Below are 25,585 nucleotides of genomic sequence, written 5' to 3' on the forward strand. Positions count from 1 at the left end.
GCTGGTGTGATGTCAGCGCCAACTCTAGGGAGAAAGCAGAATCTCACGCTTTAGCTTGCTTGAAGGTCATTGAAATCAGTCCGGCTACATCAAAGGTACCGACGCGAAGTGTCCATTCTTTATAATCCCTATTCGCTGGTTTCACAGTCAGACGTTGTTGTTTTCTAATGCAAGGCGTTTGACAATGAAGTCATATGACCTCTTGCACTCCAATATTTTTCAAAGATATTATCATGGCCAGCCACTGAAGCACAGATTTTGAGGTTCACAGTCAGACGTGCTAACCATTATTCGACAGAAGTGGACTTGGTTATTTTCTATATAGTCTTAAGCATTCTGTCACTGCCCTATCACACAGTAACTGGAATTGCTATAGCAACGAGTTTTGTTTCTTTTTGTGCATGCAATTCTGTTTGAGTTTGACAATCCCAAAGAATTGAAGTAAAAGATAGTTTCATTAATTTCTATTCCTGAAAAGAAATGGTATTACGGACGGTGGTTTCTGATCTCTGTAAACGACCTTGAATGACGTCATATGCGTCAGAAGTCATAAGACAGCTGAACTGTGGAGAGAGATGACAGATCAGTAGTGAGTGATTTCAGAGTACACGGTATCTCACAGCAGCAATGTTAAAAAAAATCGAGCCTTTTTGAAAGGGGTACATTGCAATCCTTTCTGATGCCAAGTATAGTTACGTGAAAATAATAGAAGCCTACAAAAAAAAAAAAAAAAAAACGTGGTTTCGTTATTTCCACGAAAGGCATCTTCTGTGTACTTAATAAAACTGGTAAATCTCAGATGAAGGATGATCAAGCGAACTTGTACAGGACTTATTCAATGTTATTACGAATGCGAACAAAGATTTTCAACGGTTTTGTACCTGTAATGATTTAAGAAATAACTATGCAGTTTAAGTTCTTTCAAACTGTATCAGAATTTTAAAAAACTGCTTCTGTTACAGATGCAAAAAAAATCAGGAAGATTTACAGTGGCAACATGTATAGAATAATTGCTGAAGTTTTACAAGAAACACAAAATACTGTATATGAGAATCACTATGGAGCATGCAGAGTCAAAGCAACAAGGCGTCTGAAAATGAATGTTACTTGTAATTGATAAGTATAGGGTAAATAAAGTACAAGTGTAAAAATAGAAGCTGTCATGAAACACAGTTTGTCTTATTCGTATTATTTTAAAATGTAGGGTTTAAATAATGACCAATGGATGATAACATTTGTGTGGATGATATAGTAAGTGTTAGTAACTCATGACTTCGCAGTTATACAAACAATGAACCTGTTAACATAAATAAGACAGCTGCTCTAGTGCGACAGGATTTCTCAACATTACTCACTTGTGTGAAGGTGTCACAAAAGTGATATTTACACAATGTCAAATGTTCACAACTGACTGAACATGGATCACAGAGTCAGCAAAAGGGCCGAAAGGTCAGTGTATTTCAACATCACGGCTGCAGATATAACTTCTACACAAAAGGCATGTGACTGTAGAAATGTGTACAAATAGAATGTAAAACACGTTCCTCACTAATAATGAACAGGTCTTTTCTGCTTCAGACATAATATACCAAATAAAATATTGAATTACACAAGAACAGAACCATATCCCATCATTATTTAATTAAAATATGTAATCAACATAAATATTTAGTATATATATATATATATATATATATATATATATATATATATATATATATATATAGAGTGAACCCAAGAGATGGAGCTTAATCTGAGACGATTCTCAACGGTGTCGGGATTGTATCCGGCGTGGCTTAGTGGTTAAAGCATCAGCACGGAGAGCTGAAAACCCGGGTTCAAATCCCGGCGCCGGAGAGAATTTTTCTCCGTTCCATCCCTCTCTCATTAAATATTTAGTGTTTCTAGCTACAAATCTAGCGAACTTGGGTTCGAGTCCCAAGAGGGAGTTAAGATATACCTTCCTTTCATTAGAACTAGATGTATATCCCTTATCTTATAAATAACCTGTATTATCTTGAGCACTGGTATAACAATTAATTAAAGAGAAAATATATATTTATTTTATTTACAAACTGCCTCCCACCAAGGGTAGCCTTTATGGACTCGGTATACTCTGAACCAGCGTTTCTCAAACTTTTTTCAAGTGAGGACCACTTTTTTAAGTCAGAACAGTTTCACGGACCACCTTACTCTTGTTCTCTTCGAAAGCAAATTCATCATTTTTGTAGTAGGCCTATATTTTAATACCAGTATACTTATATTTTTAAATAGAATTAATTAATTATAATACTTTTGTAATTATATTTTTTGTAGCCAATCGCAAGTAACATATAACAAATTCTGTGCATTGTTGATTCATCGCTTGCCTGTTAGCAGTTAGTTGTTTGAAATTTTTCTTATGTGGTTCACGCTAGTAGTTGTCCATATCGCTGTTAAATAGTGCCCATTATAAATAATGCAAAACTGACTTTGATCCGGATCTTTGAAAAGAAAGGAACATGATGATACGCTTCATTTAGGCAGTGCTAATAGGTCAGAAGCTGTGTGTGAATAAATATATTAATTATAGTGCCATTAAAGAAATATCTAGTCCTAGTGGTAGCTATTCAAAGAAAAAATGCCTTCGTAAATATGACAAGAGTTATTTGGAACTTGGATTTACTTGGTGTGGCAATGAGAGTGAACCAAAACCTCGGTGCGAAATTGAAACAGGACTTAAGAGACGAAACACGCAAGTGTAAAAAGTAAACCTGTCGGATTTTAAAATAGGCAGAGTCTAAAATTTCTTATATCGTCATCTGGAAAAACAAATAAAAAAATTAATGCAGAAAATGCCCGATTTTCAACAAGTAAAGATGCAATTTGGCACGTTCTATTATTGGTGTACGACGTACAGTATGTGATCATTTCAGTGTGCAGACTGAGCGTCGGCAAAACTATTAATAAAGTCATCAATACATGAAAAGGTTCGGTACTTTGGACCTCTGTTATGAATTCGAGTGTTCTCTGGCTGGGTTACAGTCTCGGCACCAGATATGCAGGGAAAAGATGGCGAGAAACACCACGTTCATACTGCTTTAAATCCCTCTTTTGTTGTTGAGAGTAGAGTGGGAAGTGGGTAGACGGTTAGGGTAAGAAATTTCATAAAATATTAGTACTGGGAGAAAAAGTGAAAGGTGATTATCATGTGTAATTTCCAAAGTCTGAGACTTTCAGCTATAGTGTTTGAATTTTATTTTTTCTTCTGTCTTTTTTGAAGGACCACAAAAACAGAGCTCGAGGACCACAGGTGGTCCATGGACCATAGTTTGAGAAACGCTGCTCTAAACAAAATATGCATAATTATGTAAACATAAGTAATGAATAAAAACAATGAAAAGAGTATGAAAAATTACTACTGCATTAATGAGGTACCAGGCACTATGTGATTAATTAGAATTTGACATGATTTTTTAAAGGGCCTCATGCACGCTAAGACTAAAACCTCGTTAGGTCGAACTTCATTAAACCGAACTGACTCTTTTTCAGTCCCTTGGAATTCAGAGAAAAAATTTGACGTACCACATGCATACATATTACAAACTTATAAGTACTGCATCTCAACACAACCTTACCAACAGTTCAGGTATAAAGATTATACGTGGGATGTAACTTTAATAGTGGCAACACTGCTGTAAAAGCGAAATGAGACAGAGTTAATTGTTGTCACTTTTACCACATGTTAGTTTATGTCTGTCCTCCTCTCCTCTAAAAGGACACTTCCATCCGACTTGCAGCGCATGCACTGTGGAGAGTTGAAGTTAGTCTCCTGTTAGTTACAGCTCTAAGCAGTTGTGTTTCGCCATGTTTACAAAGCAGGAACAGCGATCTTAGCTGAAAATTCAATCTGCCCGTGGTCGTACAGCACGGCAATGTCATGACGGTCTTGTTGAGGCATGTGGAGAGACGGCGTTACCATACAAGACTGTGGCGAGGTGGGTTCGAGCCTTCAACAAGGGGCGTGACCGCATGTAAAACATGGTTCGGCTGGGTCATCCTAATGTTAGTGAAGAGGAATTGCAAACTGTTTCCGCGCTATTAGACAGCGATCGACGACAGACGGTACGTGGGTTAGCCCAAGAGATAGGAATATCGCATATGACTGTGTTTCGTATTCTAAAGAATCGCCCAACGCAGGATAACGCAAGGGCGCACACGGCAAACTGATTTGTACCGTCACTGTGGGTGGAAGTGCTTTTCCATCCACTACATTCACTGGACTTAAGCCCCTGTGATTATGACTTAATCCCAGAGATGAAGAAACCACTTCGTGACGTTCGATTCCGGATCCTTCCTGATATTCTGCAGGCAATAGGGCGGTCCATCAGAAACGTCTACAGAACAGGAGCTGCTACAGGGATACTACGACTTCCACATCGCTGGCAACAAGTTGTAGACAATGTTGGTTACTACATTGAAGGACTGTAGAAATTTTACAGATGTATCACTTGTATAGTCGTAATAAATAAATAGTTGCTATTATTAAAGTTACAACCTGTGTACACACAGCATGCAAAAGGACAAAGAAATAGACAAGAGAGAAAAATACTTCAGTAACAGAATACTAAAAATGTATGTCTCTATTAAAGTCTTCAAATCAATATTTTGCAGAATTAAAATCCTTTCTGCATATTTCGTATAACGAAAAAGGAATATTTATTTTCAGAATACAATTACGCAGACAATTCTTGATTATAAAACCCTACATTAAAACGAGCATGTTATTAATCGATGTATTAGTTTTCACAAGAATCCCAGTTCTCCATGCAGCTGCTCACCTAGAACTGATTCATCTGCTTTGCTATTTCATTTATACACATCCACCTCAGATGAATGTCAATTCAGCCTCAAGGGACAGACTCAAGTCAATCTGATGGTTAAAATAAAACAGAAAAAGAAGAATAATACAAAAACAAAAACTGAAAGTACAGAGAGAATAATGGAGAGCTTGCAGACACTGCTGAGCCAGCATGCTAGCTGATGTGGACGAGTTTTTTAACATTTTTTGTAACTATTTAGGTACTTTCTAACCTATTAAATTGAGTTACGTTGATATTTTGTACACAGGATCATGTGATTACCATTATTTTATTCCAGAAATCCAGATACAAATAATGGAATCAAAAAATGGCATAGAGAAAGTCAATTTATCCTGTTACTAGGGTCACTATACTAACAGTTGAGATGTTGGCTGGACCAAAAATCATTATTTACTTTAAGTATACCACATTTAATAATCAGATTAATTCACAAAGTGGCTTTTTAAATTACTCTTTTATTATAAAATATAAGAAAAACAACATAATGTCGTAAATTTTGTCTACCTTGTGCTAAAAAAAAATCACTTTTTTATTTTGTGTGTGTTTTAAAATCTACTACTGTACAATATAATCTACAGTACAGTACGTACTGCAAAAAACACATGTATGTAAAATTATTGTTGTTGTTGCTGTCTGAAGAAGTCTGTTAATTTTTTTGTTTAAACACACAGCATTCACAAAAAAATTACTTTTTTCCAAATTCTATATATATTTCAAACTGCTAGGCCAAATTAAAAAATAGTTTGTGCGAGATCGTGAGTATTTGCTTGTTTTCCGCACAGAACCAATACGCGGTAAGTGTGAAATACCATATTTAGTATTCCCAACGTAACACACACAACAATTTCCCTCTTCTTACCGCTTAAGCGCGACATTCATTTTACTGCTTTAGGCTTTTAACATATTATTTTTAGAGACGTTTAACATAGTAATAATTATAAATTGGAAACTTACCATTGCAATTTCACCCAAATTGCAATGTTAATTATTGTTTTTAAATATTTGCAAAAATTAAGTAAAGTCTACTACTCCACGAAACTTATTGCATTCCTGATACAAGTAACATTAAGGAAGCCGTGAAAAAATCAACAAGATTCCAGATGCGGATGTTATTACTGCAATATGTTACATAAATAATATTGTTAAAATATTAAAATGAAAAATAAATCATTACATACCTTACCGTTTGTTTTAAGTTCGCATTTATAGACTGGGGGAAAAAAAAGACAGACGTATATCATGGCCTGCTGGAGTATAGTAAACGCAGAAAACATTTTATAGCAACAATGTTGAAGAAAGATATTTTGGTGTTCCGAAGTTGCCATCATGAAACAGAAACCAACGGAGATTTCATTGCAACTAATTAGAAATTCGTCTTTCAGGTATGTAATAAACGATCTTCGCACAAAATAATGTATGATACACGAGCGGTATGTTTGTTTTCATGTTCTCGGAAATTAAAAAAGCTCAACTACGTTTCACTTTTTCAATCTTTTCCTCGAACATGAAAACGTCAACATACCGCTCTTGTAACGTATATTACTATTGTATTCTATTACATAAGAACATAACGAATGTGCAGCACAAATTTCAAGAAAATTGAATTAGTAGTTAAAAGTTTCAAAATTCAGTCATCTGTCCCCTTATTACAGTAGTACTATATAAATTTATGAACTAATACAATATTAAAGAGGAATCCTAAACTAAAATTATTAAACAATATATTTTTCAAAAAACTAGTGCTTGAACTGTTTTTAAAATCATAATCATGTAAATTCTTACTCATTTATTTTTTTCTGTCACTTTAACAATGTTGTATTCTTAACTTGGTATGTTTATGTATACTGTAGGCTACGGTACCCTTGGTTGGTTGGTTGGTTTGTTTGTTTGTTTTTGTTTTTATTCTTATTCTTTTTAAACTTTATGTGTTATTACATTTAACAGTTTAATCACAGTTGTGATTATTATTATTATTATTATTATTATTATCATCATTATTCCGAGGCTTATTGTAGGGATTCGTAACAAGCTGTTTCTTATGGTGATGGGTTGTTAGCCCTTCGTCCAACCCCCAAGCTGGAGGTTAGGAGAAAATACACAAATGATTAGGGAAAACACGGAAATTTTATTTGAAGGAAGTAAAGCAATCGGTTTGGAAGTAAATCCTGAAAAGACAAAGTATATGATTATGTCTCGTGACCAGAATATTGTACGAAATGGAAGTATAAAAATTGGAGATTTATCCTTCGAAGAGATGGAAAAATTCAAATATCTTGGAGCAACAGTAACAAATATAAATGACACTGGGGAGGAAATTAAACGCAGAATAAATTTGGGAAATGCATGTTATTATTCGGTTGAGAAGCTTTTATCATTCAGTCTGCTGTCAAAAAATCTGAAAGTTAGAATTTATAAAACAGTTATATTACCGGTTCTTCCGTATGGTTGTGAAACTTGGACTCTCACTCTGAGAGAGGAACAAAGGTTAAGGGTGTTTGAGAATAAGGTGCTTAGGAAAATATTTGGGGCTAAGCGGGATGAAGTTACAGGAGAATGGAGAAAGTTACACAACACAGAACTGCACGCATTGTATTCTTCACCTGACATAATTAGGAACATTAAATCCAGACGTTTGAGATGAGCAGGGCATGTAGCATGTATGGGCGAATCCAGAAATGCATATAGAGTGTTAGTTGGTAGACCGGAGGGAAAAAGACCTTTAGGGAGGCCGAGACGTAGATGGGAGGATATTAAAATGGATTTGAGGGAGGTGGGATATGATGATAGAGACTGGATTAATCTTGCACAGGATAGGGACCGATGGCGGGCTTATGTGAGGGTGGCAATGAACCTTCGGGTTCCTTAAAAGCCATTTGTAAGTAAGTAAGTAAGTATTATCATTATTTCATTTATTTTTTTCTTCTATCCAGTTTTCATTCTTGGTCACACCCGACCTCGAGCATCTTGCTTTTTCAGGTGTGACCCAGTTACATTGTATTTATACAATAAATTGTAATATGTAGGCTATTTTACTATGAGATTGGTAATCAATTTCGAATTTTGAAGAATATTCATATAAGAGTATCACAATAATATTGTAAAATATTTGTTATTGTACCGGTATGTAATTTTTGCTTGCTTTGCTTTTCTTGATAATCAGAATGAAGAAACCAAACATAAAAATTGATTCCTGCATTTTTTTTAAGTACTGTCGTTGTACTTGCATATTGTTTTTCTGTATAATATATTAAGTGTCCTGGGATGTCCATATTCAATTTCCAGTTTCAGTATAAAAGTTTATCTAATCTTTAGTCTGTCAGCACGGTGTGTCTACACTCTCATCTGCTATCTAACACAGAACATGATATTTTGAAGTTAATAACAGGACTGTGTCATGTCAAATTATTTTGGATCAGTTATTCAGTCTCAGAGCTATGTTAGATACACGTGCTGTTCGAACCACATTTCATTCTCGAGGTGATGCATGGAACTGAATAAGGAGACATTTAAATGAAAAAGAAGCTTCATGAAGTCCAAATAACTGAAGCATCGAAAGAAATACAGCATAACATTGCTCAGCAGACCTAACTTGTTTGTCAAGCTCAAGATTTGTCTCTCTGAGTAACAACGAAAGAAACAAGGAAAATACTAAAAAGTAATTTAAAATAGAATGCACAAGAAACTTAGTTTTTAAGCCACACCAATTGGAAGCACATTCAGCAGATATTAGAATATGTTCATAAGATCAAAATACCTTTGAAGTAGATTTACAGCCTCCTTTCTATCTATTTCCACACCCAGTTCCTTGAATGCTTTAATCAGTTCTTCAGCATCGATCATACCTAAAACATTCAAGAAAAAACAAAATTGTTCATTAACAAAGTAAAAAAGCACAGAAGTCATTATTAAATACACTTACAAAGGAAGATCGCCAATAAGACATGACATTTTAATGAAACCTATCTCAATTGTATGGTTAGACTCATCTTCTAGGTCAGGCATCACAAAATTGTTTGGCGAAACAGCACCTGAACTCTGATGTAAGTTCCACATGACAATACCCCTCTCTGCACTGAACCCCTTCCTCTAGCGTTGTTTGTAATGTCAACAGTGGCTTCTTTTATTAATAGTGATTTGGTGTTCATAATACATATTTCTGAACAGCTGAACAAACTAAACTGTCCACTTCAAGGATGTGATCAGAACATATTTGACATGTATGAATAGTGAAATCTTTTTCCATGATGATTAATGTTTGGAAGTGCAATGAAAGAAAATGAATTTCATCATTTTTATTGTCTGAAGTCACTTTCAAATGTTTCTGAATCAAGATTAGATAAATATTCGCACATCCTGAAAACATTACTTTCAAAATTTAGAGACAGAAGGTTTTGTGATTTTAAACAAATGGAAAATGTATTTGCAAATACTTCTAACACACCCATTATGAAGGTATGACCAGAGTTAATAATTTGAGATTGCTGATCTCCAAAATGACAGCTTTTTGAGAAGCAAGCATAAGAATTGTGTTGGTTTGTATGTACTATTTTAAAATATTGACTTCTCTAGATATCCACGTCTTAGTTCATTTGCTTCCACAATCGCAGCTATGTTCGGTTCTACATATATTTATGAACAATTTTTTTCAAAATTAAAATCATATTAAAATAAAGAAAGACATGCTTAATAGATGTCAGCCTTTGTGCACAATTGGCAGTGGCTACCCCTAATTTTGAGATCTTACTGAATGGAAATATTGTAATAAAAACATAAAATAAATCAGATGAAAATAATATAATCCTAACAAGATATTCATTCCTTCTTTCTCTTGTTCTTTCTTTGTTATGAACACGGAAAGTGGTGACGATCACAAACCGCCTCTGCTGTCTATTTACTGCAACTGATGCTCCCCACCCCGTCTTCACTTTGTGTGTAGCAGGTAGTATTTATATTGCATCATGGATTTGTGACTTCTGCGATGCGTGATCTAGGTTATAGCTGTAGACAGTTAACAATGAAAAATTATTTTTTTAAAACAGAGTTGTCAGGTTTGGTGGTTACTAGGGATGTGATTTTTTTGGTATTAACGATATACGCGAAATGTGTTAGAAACTTAATTTTATGCATGGAAAATTAAATCTCTTAATGAAAGTCCAAAATTAAGTGAAATATATCCGCTAATTTTCGCGAAATTTATAGAAATCCACGAAATTACTTTATAATCATATTACAAAAAAAAAAAGTCTAATGGAAAATTCGTGCGAAAAATGACTTCCTTTCAAATAAAACGTGAAATTTTCTGCGTTATAATATATACATTAACATTTCTACATATTTGATCATTCAGCATGATATTGTTGTTTATTGTTGTTTATTGTTAATAAAATAACATTGACAAAAATACAATCTTAGTTCTTCCCTGAAGGAGTAAAAAAAACTCGTGCTCAGGGAGATATCTAAACACAAAGATAAAACAAAGATAATTTTTTGACACAAACTGGGTCAAGAAAAAAAAATTACAGGAATAAATTAAATTTAAAAATACAATTTCAATTTTAACAAATTAAGTCATACAAATACATATACATATTAAATCAATATGTATTCTTTAAAAATTAAATTCCTAACGATATTTTTTAAATTTCTGATACTACAATTTTCCAAATTTGGATATTTATCAATTATTTTATTGTATAACCTTGGACCAAAGTAGGTACCATGGCTCAGAGCTGTGCTTGTGAAACACTTTGGTTCCTCTAGTCGTATAAAATCGGATCTTTTAGTTCCATAGTTATGATGATACAATTTGAATTTATTACGGTTTTTATGTATGAAGATTAATAAGGCAATATAATAAATCTGTTTAATTTTCAAAACATTAAAATCAGTAAACAAAAGCTCAGATGAGTAATCAATTGGTTTATTAAGGCATATTTTAATAATTCTTTTCTGAATAACATATTTATACAGTATGCATAGTTTCAGAGACTACATCCAGGGAGCAGCACAAGCAGGCAATGGTTATTTCTCTTTCCCGCAACAACTGTCTTTGTGTGATCAAGAAGGCAGTGCCATCATCCCCTCACAGTCGAAAGAAATTGAATTATGAATTTAATAATTGAAGCGTCAGCTGGAACAACATTATAAGTTACATTTGGTAAAATTTACAGGAGCTGCAAAAATATGTACACATACAATGTTGTTCTTATAGGGTAGCAAACTTTTGAGTGGACAAATTACACGTACTGCATTGATGGGCAGTTGCAAGCCAAAGAGTATAGCAAGGTAACATGACATTCAACATTATTACACGGAAACATGCCGAATGAAAATTTTGTAACTTACAACGTTGTTCCAGCTGATGCTTCAATTAATGATACAAACAATTTTCTTTTCGTTTTAAAGAGATTGTTTCATAATTAAAGAATGTTACTTTATTATTTTTTAAGTTTCTCTAGGGTGCGAAATAAGCGCGAAATGTCTTGTTTTTATACGAAATATTCATTAATAATAATAATAATAATAATAATAATAATAATAATAATAATAATAATGATGATGATGATGATGATGATGATAATAATAATAATATGCATAAATGATGTACAGTTGAAAAGAGGATTTTTCAGAGAAAATAAAACGATAAAAAAAAAATAAAAATGGAAATTTTGAGGATATTACAGGATCCCAGTCCCCTTAAATATATGTGGAATTCAGTAGGAGAGTTTCAATAGAATAATTTTTTGTACAAGGTATAAGCAAGAAATGTGTTTAAGCTTCTGTGATATGCAGTAGAAGAGTATCAATGCAATGACACTACAAGAAATTATTCAACAGTAGAAAATGATAAAGTAAAGTAAAAAATAAACTACGATTGAGGAGGGGTAAACCCAAGCACTAATTTACATAGTTATCTGTTCTGCTACACTGACTCCTGGCAAACCAATGACAACTGATTAAGTATCATGAAACATGACAACACTGCTCTAAAGAGCCTTAGTAGTCTAGACATTCCAGTCTACTCTGCAAACCCTGTAATTCGGTATGATTGTCGCTGAAGTGCCCCATTTCCCTTTGTTATGAGATCTGGAAACGATAAATAGTCAATGGTACCTATCAGCAAACTCACTCCCCTGCAAAAAATGGAAGCAGGAATGGATTTACTGCCCTGTGTCACATTGCCCTGCATAAGTAAGTTCTAGTCACTGATATTTGAGAACTACAGTCAATAAATACTATGGAATAAATATAGGTATTTCCTGTTTATTTGCTAATAATAAACACAGCATTTTAGTACATAAATAGAACAATACATTATATCTATTTCGACAGATATGTTATTAATTTCAATATTATTTTGATGCATATTGGTAATATCAACATTCCTTAATAAAGTAAGTGTGGCAATTGTTAATTCGATGTAATAGATTCAGCTGAGAGCAATTACAGCTTTTCTCTTGGGTCACGCTCCTGTGGAAAAGCATCTTAATATAATGGGCATACTTCAAGGTAATCTAGACTATAGATTTTGTGGGAAGGAGACTGAAACAGTCCAGCACATCATTTGCTCCTGCGATGCATTGGCTCGCAGGAGATACAGTAAAATCCCTCGTAACCAACACCCAAATAACCGGCAATACCAAAACAACGGCACTTTTGGCTGGGCAAAAAAAAAGAAAGTTTAAATCTGCCACATTGCCACAGTCTGGGCTGTCAGTGTTGCCACATTAGGAAGTTCGCAGAACTTTAATCTTCAGTGAATATTCGAACCTAAAATTAGTGTATTATTTGTGTTGTGTGATGTGTTTTAATAAAGAAAATCCACACAGTTTTTATGTTTATTTAATTATGTTCTAGCCGTCAGTGTTGCCACATTAGGAAGTTCGCACGAACTTTCATTTTCAGTGAATATTTGAACCTAAAATTAGTGTATTATTTATGTTGTATGTGTTGTTTTAATAAAGAAAACCCACACAGTTTTTAAGTTTATTTAATTATGTTCTAGCCGTCAGTGTTGCCACATTAGGAAGTTCGCATGAACTTTCATTTTCAGTGAATATTTGAACCTAAAATTAGTGTATTATTTATGTTGTATGTGTTGTTTTAATAAAGAAAACCCACACAGTTTTTATGTTTATTTAATTATGTTCTAGCCGTCAGTGGTGCCACATTAGGAAGTTCGCACGAACTTTCATTTTCAGTGAATATTTGAACCTAAAATTAGTGTATTATTTATGTTGTATGTGTTGTTTTAATAAAGAAAACCCACACAGTTCTTAAGTTTATTTAATTATGTTCTAGCCGTCAGTGTTGCCACATTAGGAAGTTCGCATGAACTTTCATTCTCAGTGAATATTTGAACCTAAAATTAGTGTATTATTTATGTTGTATGTGTTGTTTTAATAAAGAAAACCCACACAGTTTTTATGTTTATTTAATTATGTTCTAGCCGTCAGTGGTGCCACATTAGGAAGTTCGCACGAACTTTCATTTTCAGTGAATATTTGAACCTAAAATTAGTGTATTATTTATGTTGTATGTGTTGTTTTAATAAAGAAAACCCACACAGTTCTTAAGTTTATTTAATTATGTTCTAGCCGTCAGTGTTGCCACATTAGGAAGTTCGCATGAACTTTCATTTTCAGTGAATATTTGAACCTAAAATTAGTGTATTATTTATGTTGTATGTGTTGTTTTAATAAAGAAAACCCACACAGTTTTTATGTTTATTTAATTATGTTCTAGCCGTCACTGTTGCCACATTGTATGTGTTGTTTTAATAAAGAAAACCCACACAGTTTTTAAGTTTATTTAATTATGTTCTAGCCGTCAGTGTTGCCACATTAGGAAGTTCGCACGAACTTTCATTTTCAGTGAATATTTGAACCTAAAATTAGTGTATTATTTATGTTGTATATGTTGTTTTAATAAAGAAAACCCACACAGCTTTTATGTTTATTTAATTATGTTCTAGCCGTCAGTATTGCCACATTAGGAAGTTCGCATGAACTTTAATCTTCAGTAAATATTCGATCCTAAAATTAGTGTATTATTTATGTTGTATGTGTTGTTTTAATAAAGAAAACCCACACAGTTTTTATGTTTATTTAATTATGTTCTAGCCGTCAGTGTTGCCACATTAGGAAGTTCGCATGAACTTTAATCTTCAGTAAATATTCGAACCTAAAATTAGTGTATTATTTATGTTGTATGTGTTGTTTTAATAAAGAAAACCCACACAGTTTTTATGTTTATTTAATTATGTTCTAGCCGTCAGTGTTGCCACATTAGGAAGTTCGCATGAACTTTAATCTTCAGTAAATATTCGAACCTAAAATTAGTGTATTACTTGTGTTGTGTGATGTGTTTTAATAAGGAAAATTCATACAGTTTTTATGTTTATTCAGTTATGAGCAAGTGAGAGAGAAATAAGCTTCACATGGCTGAAGTTTCAATATTTGGCACCATGAAATACGAACTTTTTTTTTTTGTATATACCGGTATTTATTCAATTATCCAGCAAAATCTCTTATCTAGAACTAGCCTGGTCCCTTTGGAGCCAGATAAGAGGGATTCTACTGTACTTTATCTCTGGGAAAGAATCTCTAGAACCAAAAGATTTTGAACCGAGTTCTATATCCGGACTGGACACAATCAAGGTAACAGGGCTGATGAATCGGTATTAAATCATAAACATAGGTAGCACAATAAGCCTAAGGCTGCTGTGCATCCGGAGTAATGACGGACCTAATTGTGGAGGGGAGGGGGAAAAATGCGTGGCAATTCCATATAGCCTTGATGAAAGCAATCTTTTCAATTTCGACAACAGGATAGCTTATTCGCCCACAACACCACTCAGTTATTATTGGTACACTTTATCTTATAAGTTTAGTCGTTCAGTTCTTTATACTAACAACTGAGAAAATTAATGTTGAAAATGACAAACAAACGAGAAATTTTATTCATGTGCATATATCTGTGGCCGGGAGGAAAAAGGTCTTAAGTCAATTTTTTGTGAAAATGAGATTTTTATATATTCTGAAAGCAGAAACAATTCTCTACAATCTGGTAAAACGGCTAAAGTCAAATAAGACTCCTGACTGGATTTATAGAGCATTACCAAATGTCCAAAGTCCTTTTTGAATCAAGCACACACAGAATAAAGAATATTTAATACTTTATTCCTTACAAACCATCACATGTTTTTTTTTTTTTTTTCCATGCTTCCCTATTAAAAAGGTCTAAAATGTATTTTAGCCATTTTATCACATACTGATCCCCTTTCCTTTTAAAACTTTAAGTACCAGGGTAAACAGTCCTATAATGGTTTAAGACCCATTTTGCATTCCTAATAATTCACATTTCTCATTTAATTTATGACATGAAAAAGGTCTTATGTTTAAATAGTCCTTACTACTCAGTTTGGCTTCTAGTCTTAAAAGGGCTTAATTGCGGCTATTTTTGGAAATAATCAAGAAAATTGTTAATTGAGCAACATTACCTATTTTAGAAGAAATATAAACAAATAATATCCAGGAAAAACCTCTTAATTAAAAAACTCTATAATTGACACCAATTTCAATCTTTCTACTGCTCTCCTGAAAAGTATAAAATTTTTACTTAAGACCTTTTTCCTCCCGGCCACAGATATGATTGCCAGGTTTCCACAATGCAAACTTTTAACTCGAGGAAAATACAAGGAACTTATAAGAGAGAAAGAATAAACTTTGATGTTACAATAAAAATGCATGCTGATGATTATCTATTATGTTGGCAAGAAACTCTAGAATTGTAGGCCTAGATTGTATTTACGTGTATTTTTCGCCATTTTTTTCGCTATTAAACCAAACCATGTAGGGAACATAAAAAAAAGCTTAAATAATATAATGCTTAACAACATAGTTTCAAAAGTAACATCAAATGTTTACTTACCATCCTTGTTTTTATCCAAGTCAGAAAATTGTAACCTCAAATTCTTTTCATGTTCTTTCACATAGTGAATAAATTCCCCTAGACATATATCTCCACTTTTATTTTGATCTGAACGTTCAATGAATTTCTGAAAACAAAAAAATATACATATAAATACTGCACAGAAACTTTATCATACATTATAATTATAGCAATTACTACTCAAAAATAATGCTACAATAATATTAATATCAAAGGAATTGTGTTAACATTGTCTGAAACGATACCACATGAATTACATTATTGAATATTTTTTTTCAGGGAGGTGAGAAATGTGAAGATATACTACAAGCAAATGGAGACTATGCATCCTTGATTTACATCTACCGTATTGGCCCGAGTGTAAGCCGCACTCGAGTATAAGCCGCACCCTTAATTTTAGGGGGAAAGGAGAAAAAAAAAAGAAAAATTGAGTGCAGAATGAGAAAAAAAGGAAAATTGAGTGCAGTGAAATTTACCTGTCACATTATTCAGTTACAAAACTGTTTACACTATTTAAACACCTTTTCTTCAATTACGGTATTACGTGGGTAAATCACCAAAAATACCGGTAGAACTAATCACCGTCTTCTCCAATGTCACTGCTGACTTCACTACTACCGGTACCGGTATTTGTTTCATCACTGTCACTTTGTTCATCACTTTCCGCCCAAAGTACGTCGTCCTCACTGCCATCCAGAGCATTAGACACGCAGCATTTCTTGAAGCCTTTGATGATTGAATCTGGTGATATCATGTGCCATGAAGAGAGAATCCACTCACACATAAGGCTGACAGATGGCTTCTTGATCTTCCCAGATGGAGTGAATGCATGACCCCCTTCTAGAAGCCAATCCGAATACTGTTTTCGGAGATGGTCTTTAAAAGGCTTGTTCACGACGACATCAAGCACCTGCAATTTTGATGTCATACCTCCAGGTATGACGACTAGGTCTGTCTTCAATGCAGTAATTTTCTTCTTTACTTCGGGTGTGAGGTGACCTTTAAAGGCATCCAATACTAACATAGCCCTCTTACAGAGCAGCGCACCTGGTCTGCGATTCCAAACCGTAGCTAGCCAGTCCACCATTAGTTCGGTTGTCATCCATCCTTTTTCTTGGCAACGAATCACTAATCCCTTAGGTAAATTCTCCTTGGGCATAGTTTTACGCTTCAGAATAACGTACGGAGGCAGTTTTCCTCCATCTGCTGTAACCGCCAGCATCACAGTGATTCTTTGTTTTTCATTTCCAGTTGTTCTCAATGATATGCTTTTCGCCTCTTTATTGTCAACTGTCATATTGCTCGGCATGTCCCAAAATACGGGCGTCTCGTCGGCATTGCCGATCTGGTGTAATGGGTAAGAGTGGCGCTGACGCAATTCAATGACGTGCCTCTGGAAGGTGATGAGTTTCTCAGTAAAATCCTCTGGCAGTCTCTGTGCTAATGAAGTGCTTCGTCGGAGAACAAGGCCACTTCTACGCATAAACTTGCGGCACCAACCTATACTCCCATGGAATTCTGTCTGTGGAATGTTTAGGGTCTTCACTATTTCCAACGATTTTACCTGGATTACTTGTCGAGAGATAGGCAAACCTTCTTTCCTTTTGTCTTGTACAAAGGAAAGGACCCTACGTTCTAGTTCAGGGTATTTCCCAGCCTTGGGTCCTCTGAAAAATTTTCTGGTTGTATTGGCATTTTTCAGTTTATCCTCCGAGGCGATCCAGCGCCGCACATTAGACTCATCCACACTAAACTTTTTGCCGGCTTCTCTATTAGACGTACTCCTAGCATGACGAATAACTGCAAGTTTGAAACTAGCGTCATAACTGCGCCGAATTCCCAAGCTTGTTGAAGCTTTTCTTTCTACGTTTCCGCTCATGGCTGAACCCGTAGCTACGTACAAACTGTTTTAATCTGTCCTATCATACAAAAGAGTACGATCACTGTAATATGAAGACTGGTACATTGTTGCGTCATATACCATACGACTGCTGACAATTTCAAACACGAGCGCGTGGCATTGTTGCTCCATTTCAAAATGATAAAATTACCGGTAGCAACATGCGCCACATTTCAAGTTTAAATTTATCGGCCGCGCAAATAAGCCGCACCCCAACTTTTCGAGTTTGAAATTTGAATAAAAAGTGCGGCTTATATTCGGACCAATACGGTAGTATTAGTGCGCATTTTTCTACCATACAAAGTCTTCAACATGGGACAAATGTTAACATTTAATAATTATATGACCTAATGTGGGTTCTCGCAACATGCATTTTTTTACAGTCATCTGCAAGGTACAATGTAAATTTCTGTGTAACGTCAGGATATTAACTTGAAAGTGTAAAAGTTATTCAAAGTTTAGTATCTTGATGATGATACAAGCTAGAAGAGTAAAACCTAAATGTAAAATGTGCACAAAATAAAAAGTTTTAAGAATATGTAAGTTGTTTTACTGAAAATTCAATACATTAACATTAAATTTATTACAGAAATAAACAATGCATGTGTGAAATTTTATTAGAATAAGCCTGTCCAAGTGCTTGCCTCTCCTAACTATAGGAGACAAATCCAGACATATTGCCTATGAGATAGTACGTAGAATTTTACGAGCTTTGAGAGACTACTTTAGATTCATTGTAGCTCTAATAACTTTGTTATTTTAAGTTGAGTTAATAAACATGTTAATATCTTAGAAAGATCGTCACTGCATATATTATACTTTGTTATCTAACAAATGTGATGTCACATACTGTGACACAACATCAATATCCGATTCAAAAACTATATGAAAAAAACAAGCAGCTTTGCATGTAAGGAAATATACAGCATACAAGAGAGAAGAGTTAAATGAAACTACTGAAGTTGTTAAATCCGGTTATTGTATTGTACTGTATTTATTAACATTCTATGGTATCCGTACATTGCTTCACAGCTAGAATATGAAACAAGTCAAAAAACTTAATATTACAGTGAAAACTGTTCAAATCGGAACCTGAATAACCCGGAATCCTGTCTATTTTGGAACAATTTATTGGTCCCGGCGAAATTCATACGTATCATGTGTAATTTTTCCTGAATAAAACAGAAACTGTCCAACGCAGAAACGGAAACTGTCTGCTACTGTTCAACACGGAAATAATATTTTGGACACACTACTTTAATGTAAACTATATTTTGAAACAGTATGTGCTTTCAAGGAATATACTAAATACGTAGGTCACTAAAATAAAAACAAGTTTTTTTTGTAAAATTTTTGAGGGTGCGAGGGTGTGTTGGCCTGGTGGTCATAAATTTTTTACCCTATTGACTAGGCAGACGAGTCCCTTCAAAGATGTTCAATGCTTCACTCCTGTATACTGTCGTAGCTGGGTAGAACGCAAGGGTATTACTGATTTCGTGATAAAAAAAGTTGCGTAAAAATGTTGCACTATCATTAATTGATGAAGTAAAAGTTATCGAGGAAAATGAGAAACGAAGAATATGGAAAACAGTGTTGAAATTTATGAATGGAAAACTCAGGTGTAATGTAACATTTTCAAAAATAAAGGCCGTAACATGAGTGAGTGGCTTGCGGTCAATAATGGTGACATAAAAGGAAAGAGAAAATAACTGGTTACATAGAAATAAATGAACTGTTGTGGGAGTGGATTCTTCTTGCCCTTTCAAAGAGCATGCCAATTTCTGGACCTATTCTGCAAAGCAAACCTTGAACTGGCAAAGAAATTAAATAATCCAGAATTCAAGACTTGTAGGCTCCTAGTCCAATTAAATAATGTGCTGTGATAGTATAGTGTTGGATATTAAATTTAGTGTAATTAATACACCTTATAGTGCTTAATGAGTGAGTTACGATACAATTTATACAGGAAATGAGATTTTCATCAAGATCATTCACCAATTCAATAAGCGACATGAAGCTGATTTAATGTCAGTAGTGTTAAACGGAATATTTTGTAATTCCTACAATTTGCGGCATGCCATTTTGTTTTTCATTTATACAAATGATAAAATATTTCATTTTAACGTCACACCTGAGTAAGACGGAAACCTGTCCACAACGGAAAAAAAATTAGGACCATGTCCCTTCTGTCTTGAACAGGTTTCACTGTACTATAAAGTCTTAATTTATAGTTACAATCTAGTTGAAATATATACAGAAGAGGTTTATAGTCTACTAGTACAACACAAAATTTTAGTATCAATTTCATGAAGTGTTGTTGAATGTCATGAATTCACATATAAAATAGAAGACGTGAGAAATTAGGTGCTTCTTTAACCCAGATATGCCTACTGTCCTATTAAAAAGAACAGTTGTCAATGTTTCAAATTACCCTCTCTACAGTCAACGTATTTATTTTTTCACAGGTGTCACTATTACTGGTCTTAACTAGAGGCTTGCTAGGTGTGGTAAGACTGGTAATTAGAGTTCTGGTTATCGTTGAGTTTGAAATGTGGACGTGAGAATTGTTCGTTTATGTCAGCTATGGCATCCAAGACGCAAATCAGATAAGAATGTTAAACATTTTTACAGTTCGGAATTATTTTACAAATTGTTGTAGATCAAGTGATTCCTAATAAACATAAATATAACGTGAAATCACAATGTGTTCAAAATATCTATTCACTGCGACATGACAATGACGAAAACTTTGTGTCCTTTTAAAAGGACAGTAGGCATATCCCCATATATTTTTAAATTGTTTCGCTTTTTCAATTTTAGTGGATTTTCCATGCATGAAATGCTATCTACGTTTGAAAATTATGCTACAGGCGAAATTTCATCTCAAATACAGACATATCACTATAATGCAGCCTACAAATGCCACACAGAGTTCGTGTGCACTCAAAATTGGGTTTCTGGCATCTTGTCAGCCCACTGAGGTGTGTGGATATGAAGGGAAAAGTTGAGACAGTGTCAGGTGTAGTTGCTGGGTAGCTAGTCAGCAGAGCGTTGATGAGCTAAGCCAAAGGTCCCGGGATCGGTACCCGGCTCTGGAAAAGTTTTCCTTTGAAATTATTCAAGTCTGCTTCACAGGGAGATATACCTGAAAGCTAGATTTGCACAGCAAGATCTGTTTACAAGCGGAGGACTGGTGACGTTCTGGAGGGAGGTATTGAACGGACATAAGTTTCTATTGTTTTCATTTAGTATTTTTGGAAGAGGTCTTATTTTCTATCTAAATTGTCATTGTCATAACAATGTAGATTTTAGAAAATGAACTGAAACCTATCTTTCGACATTGCCATTGCAATTGCTTCATTATATGTATCGTCACTTCTCTCCCAATATAACCTCTTCCTCGAAACTTCAACACTCTTTTCGCCTATTATTTATTTTTACATACGGTACTATTCAATGACGAAAGCATTCCAGAGTTAAAACGAATTTAGCCACAGTGCATCATTCTTCAGAATAATATTAGTAGTAATAATAAAGAAACTATAATAAAATAACAACGTAATAATTTGTTAATAATAATAATAATAATAATAATAATAATAATAATAATAATAATAATAATAATAATAATAACTCTAAATTACAACAATTACATTGTTTCCTTTCATGTAAGCATAGTATACAATTATTCCTCAAAATGTATGCTCATATGTCTACTGTCCTTTTAAAAGGACACTTGTTACTAGCTCAACCAGTTACAACTAGAATGTTTCGACACCATACAAATACTTCAGTTATATACTGCATTAAATGAAATTTGAAAAATACACAAAATTGCAAAAAAATATTTCAGGCATATCTGGGTTAATTAGGCCCTAAATAATCTTATGTTTTGAGTTTCATTTTTTATGTCCATTTGGGAGCTTATATATGGGTTAAAGAATACAGAACTCAATAATGAGGAGAATCTTCAAATGGAGTGTAGATATTGTGGAAAAAAATATATATACATAAACCTATATAAAATACTATATATATCTGCTTTGTTACATAATATCAAAGTTTATGAGGTTCATAAAAATGTCGTAATAAGATATTTTATCACAATAGAGAGGCAAAGTGTCATTTTACTGCAATAGTGCGATAAAATGAAGCACACATTGAAATACAAGACCATGATAATATCTTTGAAAAAAATATTGGAGTGCAAGAGGTCAAATGACTTTATTGTCAAACGCTTGCCATTAGAAAACAACAACATTGAAATACAATAAAAGTAATTTATTTATTGTACACATTAAGCATAAATTTTTTACATTTGCTGCAATACCAGAGGTAACACTGTCTTTATCCGTATCATTCATTTTTACAATGGTAGAAAAAGTATGACAAAATCAAAAACATTTTTGTCTTCTACTAAATTGTTTATATTGTAATGACTTAGTTACCATAACTATGTACATTCAACTGTTTAAATAATCACATTACCGGTATAAACAAAATCCTGTCGTCTCTCTCCCCAGAGAGATTGCCAAATCTAATAAAAGTCAAAATTTTAGATGAAATAGTGGAAAGTGAAATGGTGAAATTTCATTAAGAGTAAAATTCGAAAGTGAATAAGATGTTGTACAATATGCGTATTGTAACATATTACTATACTTGATGAGTTATTAACCTCGATCTTCAAAATCATTGGAAAATTATTTTCCCATCTCGTACTATATGTTACGATATTTATACTATAAATAACTATTATTTTTTCAAGCATTCATTGTGTTCCCTTACAGTCCTTATATTTATCTTAAGTTTAGTAAATGTATTCATGGAAAGGCTGTGTTAGAGTTATGTCTTATATTAAAGATACACAGTTCAAATGAGTTAAGAAGGTACAATATACTGTATAAAAAAGATGAAGTGGTAAGGGAAATATTAGACACAAACCCAAATGTTAAAGTTTTTGAAGACAAGTTACATTACAAAATAATGGGGAATCGAAAGGAGAGTTTTCATGTTATGTTAGTGGAATGCTAGACACCTAAAAAGTAAAATAGAAGAATTTCGTATGGTATTTATTAAATGCAAAATATATTTCAGAGTTATTTCCGAAACGTGCATCCACAAAAATCACAAACATTCGAGAAGAAATTGATGATGCTTTGGTGCCATTGAAATTTGTTTTTCTTCAAACATACAGCACAAGAGAATCTTTGAACAATAAACTGAACGATTCCATTAAAATTTCAGGTTTGTTCTGGACAATCTTCCTACTGCGAAAGTCTACATTTCGAATTACACTACGTATCTTATCTTTGTTCAAGGACTATGTGACATTTTTGCCCACTGTCTTCAATTACCGGCACCATTTTTCTGATTAACTGGTCATACTGAATATAAAAACAGTTTATCAAAAGCGTGTGCATGAAATTAGTAGACAGACAAATGTCAGCCTTTCTTAGTATAATTTTTAGTAAAATAGACTATGAAAATGTGCATTTCTTTCAACATTTCGAAATATATTTTTGCACATACGTGCTTTGGACAATGGGAATATAAAAGAAATCTGTAATTCAATGTTAATAAAATTTAAAAAAAACTTTAGGCAGTTACACTTTTCATACATCTTGATTACACAACTTTTAACACTGTATCACTTCGGAATATATACTGTATTTACTTTCACGTGTTAAAATTAGGTATCCTGTTGTTGACTAATTTCAACCTGTTCTAGGTTATCTTCTGAAGATAACCTACAACAGGTTGGAACTAGTCAGCAACAAGGTACCTAATTTTAACACGTGAAAGTAAATACAGTATATACAATTTTTATATGATTATCCTATTAATGGAAATTTTGGACAAGTCAAAATGGAATCACACAAAACAATAATATTACACATCCTAAAGTATGTAAGCCTATTATGTAAACACCATTTATATTATTTAATTTCAGTTCTCTATGTTATAATTATTAGCAAATCATTACATTTTCGACAGTTTTCTATTTCAATATTCGAAATTACTGTATCATGGTTTATTGGATAGGCTACATTTTCTGGTTTAGAATTTTAATTTATTTTTATATTTTTATTGCTTTCTTGACAATTAAATTCTTTAATGCAAGTATTATACTACTACATAAATCAATTGTTAAAAAAAAGTTTTGAATTCTTTACATACATTTATTAATAATTTATTCCATAAATTATCATAAATGAACAAGATTTCGAACACACAACATGGTGGAAAGTAGAACTAAGCTGTCAATGACTGACAGTCACACACATACTGATAAAGCATCATCGTCATCATCATCATCATCATCATCATCATCATCAACCATTCAGGTAATAGATCTTAATTGGTCTGTTACAGTCTCCTTCCATCTTTTCAGTGGTCGTCCCATGAATCTTTTTGCTTTCAGGAGACTTGAAAGCATCTAGTGAATGTCCTACCAATCAGTTGCTAGCCAAGAAGTAGCGAGTTCAATGGTGAGTTTGCCACCTCACAGCATTTGAACTTGCCGACTTTTATATAGGACTGTGCTCTCTTAGCCCAAGGTCTTGGATTTGATGTGCCCAGAACTTGCCTTCATCCACTCCTCTTTGCTACAACTAAAGGTGCATCTACACTGTTCAATTTTTCTTTCAATTTTAAGCATTCAAACAATGCATTCAATAGTGCATGCCTTTTTCCACTAAAAAATTAAAGTGCATGCGGCAATTGAAAGCTACCCATTGCCAGTGGGTATCTGGTGTGTTATTTCGTTCAACAGTAGCATGTATTGAGCAGCTGATTGTTCTAGGTGGCCATGAATAAACTGAAAATTGTTTTGTTTGGAGATGTTGGATCTTTTAAACTGAAAATGGCTGCAAGTACGATTACCTTAATTAAAGATTATCGCAAATACGAGTGCCTATAGAGCATTCAACCACAATTTTTAGAATCAAGTAGGCGTAAGTATTGGATTAATATTTAATATTTATTAACACAACATTTGCATGCATTTTAATTGAACATGCGTTTTCAACTCGAGTCTTTTAATATTCTCTGCAGATTGAATGCATACGTGCATGAAAAATTGAACTGTGTAGATGCAGCTTAAGTTGCATTGCCTAAGGATTGTGAGCATGGGCGTGAAAAATCAGATTTGCTGGTGGAGGTGACTGATGTTATGTCAGACTACATTTCACAAGACTTCTATTATGTACCAGCCATACTGACAACACACATTATAATTCAATACCTACAATAAAGAAGACCGTTTGGCAGAGAGACAATAGATAAGAAACAATGAACACAATTTAATTCAAGGACAGACAATAACGTAACTGGGACTTCAAACTTTCACCAAGAAGATAGAATAATAAGACACACACGTTAGTTTAAACATGTGCACGCTCATGGTACCTAACTTAAGGTGCATCTATATGGTTCAATTTTCTATGTGTGTATGCATGCAATCTGGAGACAATATTGAAAGAATCAAGTTGAAAACGCATATGCAATTAAGATGTATGAATATAGTATATTCATTAATAAAACATTAAATATCAGTCCAATACTTACACCTACTTGATTCTTAAAATTATGGTTGAACACTCCACAGGCACTCGTATTTAGGATAATCTTTGATAAAGCTAATCGTACTTCCTGCCATTTAAAAGGACCACATCACCAAACAAAAGAATTTTCAGTATATTCACGGCCACCTAGAACAATCAGCTGCTCGTTACATGCTACTGTTGAACGAAATAACGCACAAGATATCTACTGGCAATGGGAAGCTTTCAATTGTTCTCACTTTTAGTGGAAAAAGGCATGCACAATTGAATGCATTTCGTTCACTCTTGCAAGCATTACTTGACTGCAT

At 33.7% G+C, this 25,585-nt stretch overlaps 1 protein-coding gene and 1 non-coding gene across 2 annotated transcripts in view; one reads left to right on the forward strand and one right to left on the reverse strand.

Annotated features, from left to right (window-relative positions):
- Positions 1-25,585, reverse strand: part of SCaMC (Short Calcium-binding Mitochondrial Carrier) — a 195,201-nt gene that overhangs the window by 160,216 nt on the left and 9,400 nt on the right. Inside the window, exons 2-3 of the mRNA XM_069849403.1 lie at positions 15,795-15,921; positions 8,617-8,704 (exon numbers count right to left, since the gene is read on the reverse strand). Of these exons, the coding sequence (XP_069705504.1) occupies positions 8,617-8,704; positions 15,795-15,921 (215 nt within the window). The remainder of the gene's footprint in view (positions 1-8,616; positions 8,705-15,794; positions 15,922-25,585) is intronic.
- Positions 1,786-1,857, forward strand: TRNAS-GGA (transfer RNA serine (anticodon GGA)). The gene has a single exon. It is a non-coding gene; the product is annotated as a tRNA-Ser (tRNA).

Source organism: Periplaneta americana, chromosome 16 (assembly GCF_040183065.1).
Source record: "Periplaneta americana isolate PAMFEO1 chromosome 16, P.americana_PAMFEO1_priV1, whole genome shotgun sequence".
NCBI lineage: Eukaryota > Metazoa > Arthropoda > Insecta > Blattodea > Blattidae > Periplaneta > Periplaneta americana.